This window comes from Myotis brandtii, unplaced genomic scaffold (assembly GCF_000412655.1).
Source record: "Myotis brandtii unplaced genomic scaffold, ASM41265v1 scaffold306, whole genome shotgun sequence".
Taxonomy (NCBI): domain Eukaryota; kingdom Metazoa; phylum Chordata; class Mammalia; order Chiroptera; family Vespertilionidae; genus Myotis; species Myotis brandtii.
The window spans coordinates 28,253-29,858 of record NW_005361698.1 but is presented as its reverse complement, the minus strand read 5'-3'; the positions used below and the strand labels follow the sequence as shown (position 1 = coordinate 29,858).

Sequence of the window (1,606 nt, the reverse complement as noted above, 5' to 3'; positions counted from 1 at the left end):
GCTCCCAGCCTCTCCTTTTTTTCTTTTTTCTTTTTATTCTGGGATTTATCTACCTTCTATAATTGAAACTTTGTTGCCTTGAGTGGAGCTCAGAGCCGGCTGCGTCAGGTGGGAAGCTTGGCTTCCTCCATCACTGGGCCACCAAGCCTCCTTGCTCTAGCCCCGTGGCTGCCGGCCGCCATCTTGGTTGGGTTAATTTGCATATAGTCACTCTGATTGGCTGGTGGGCGTGGCTTAAGGCATAGTGAAGGTACGGTCAATTTGCATATTTGTCTTTTATTAGTGTAGATTACTGAGGTAGGATTGGTTAATAACATTATAGGTTATAATGTTAACATTGTATGTAATTTGGCATAATTCTGCTATTTTTCTTCTCAGTATGTATCTGAGGAATATTAAAAAACCAATTCATGAAGATATATTTACCCTTATATTCATTGTAGCACTATTTACAATAGTCAAGATATGTAAACAACCTCTGTGTCCATTGTTGGGTGAATCAACAAAGAAGTGGTACATATATACACTGGAATACTACTCAGTCATAAAAAAGAATAAGTATTGGCATTTGCAACAACATCAATCAGGAGAGTACTATCGTAAGTGAAATAAGTCAGAAAGAAAAGGACAATAATCATGTGATTTCACCTCTTTTTCTTTAGTGACCCACTTTTAGTTTTCTTAGAATTGACTTAATTTCCTCTTTTATGCTGTCAATCCATCACCTTTTACCTGGGAAAGAGATAAAACTAAAATGATGGAAATGGCTAAAAATAAATAAAAAAATAATAATTAAAACATCAAGTCTTTTCTTAGTTTTCCTAAATTTTTTACTTGAAATATTTCAGACCTCTGGAAATTTGAGGAACATCTATGTACCTTTCAGCAATTATTGTTTTGCCACATTGATCTATCTCTTTATGCACACATAAACACACACTTTCATTTAATATCAAATTTACAAACTTATGTAATATATGAAATTCACATAACATAAATTAAATAATTTTAAGGTGTACAATTTAGTGGCATTTAGTACATTTGCGATATGCACTCATCCTTCTATCTAGTTCTAAAACATTTTCATCACCCCAAAGAAGACTCCATGCTCATTAGGTAGTCATTTCCCATTACCCTCTCCCAATCCTGGCAACCACCAACCTACTGTCTGTCTCCACAGATTTACCTATACTGGATATTTCATATAAATAGAATTTTCCAATATATAACCATTGTGTCTGAATTCTTTTACCTAGAATATGTTAGAGATTCATTCACGTTGTAGCATTGTTATTGGCTGAATTATATCTCCTCAAAATTCATGTTGAAATCCTAACCCCCAGGACCTCAGAATATGACTATACTTAGACAAAGGGTCTTTACATTTTTTTTTCTTTTGTTGTTAATCCGAGGATATTTTTCCATTGATTTTTAAGAGCTTGGAAGAGAGAGGGAAAGACAGAGAGAAACATTGATGTGAGATGTGAGAAAAACACATTGATTTCATGCAAATAGCCATCAGCCCCTCACCCAGGCTGGCCATACCTCATGGGGTGAGGGTACCCCCTGGGGGGCTTAGCCAGCCTGAAAATGGCCCTCAGCCCCT

The 1,606-nt window shown here is 36.1% G+C and overlaps 1 protein-coding gene across 1 annotated transcript in view; it reads right to left on the bottom strand.

The window, feature by feature from the left end:
- Positions 1-540: 540 nt before the first annotated feature.
- Positions 541-1,606, bottom strand: part of LOC102261085 (adhesion G protein-coupled receptor E2-like) — a 27,836-nt gene continuing 26,770 nt past the window's right edge. The window contains 1 exon segment of the mRNA XM_014542626.1: positions 541-732. Coding sequence (XP_014398112.1) covers positions 706-732 — 27 coding nt within the window. The 3' untranslated portion in view covers positions 541-705.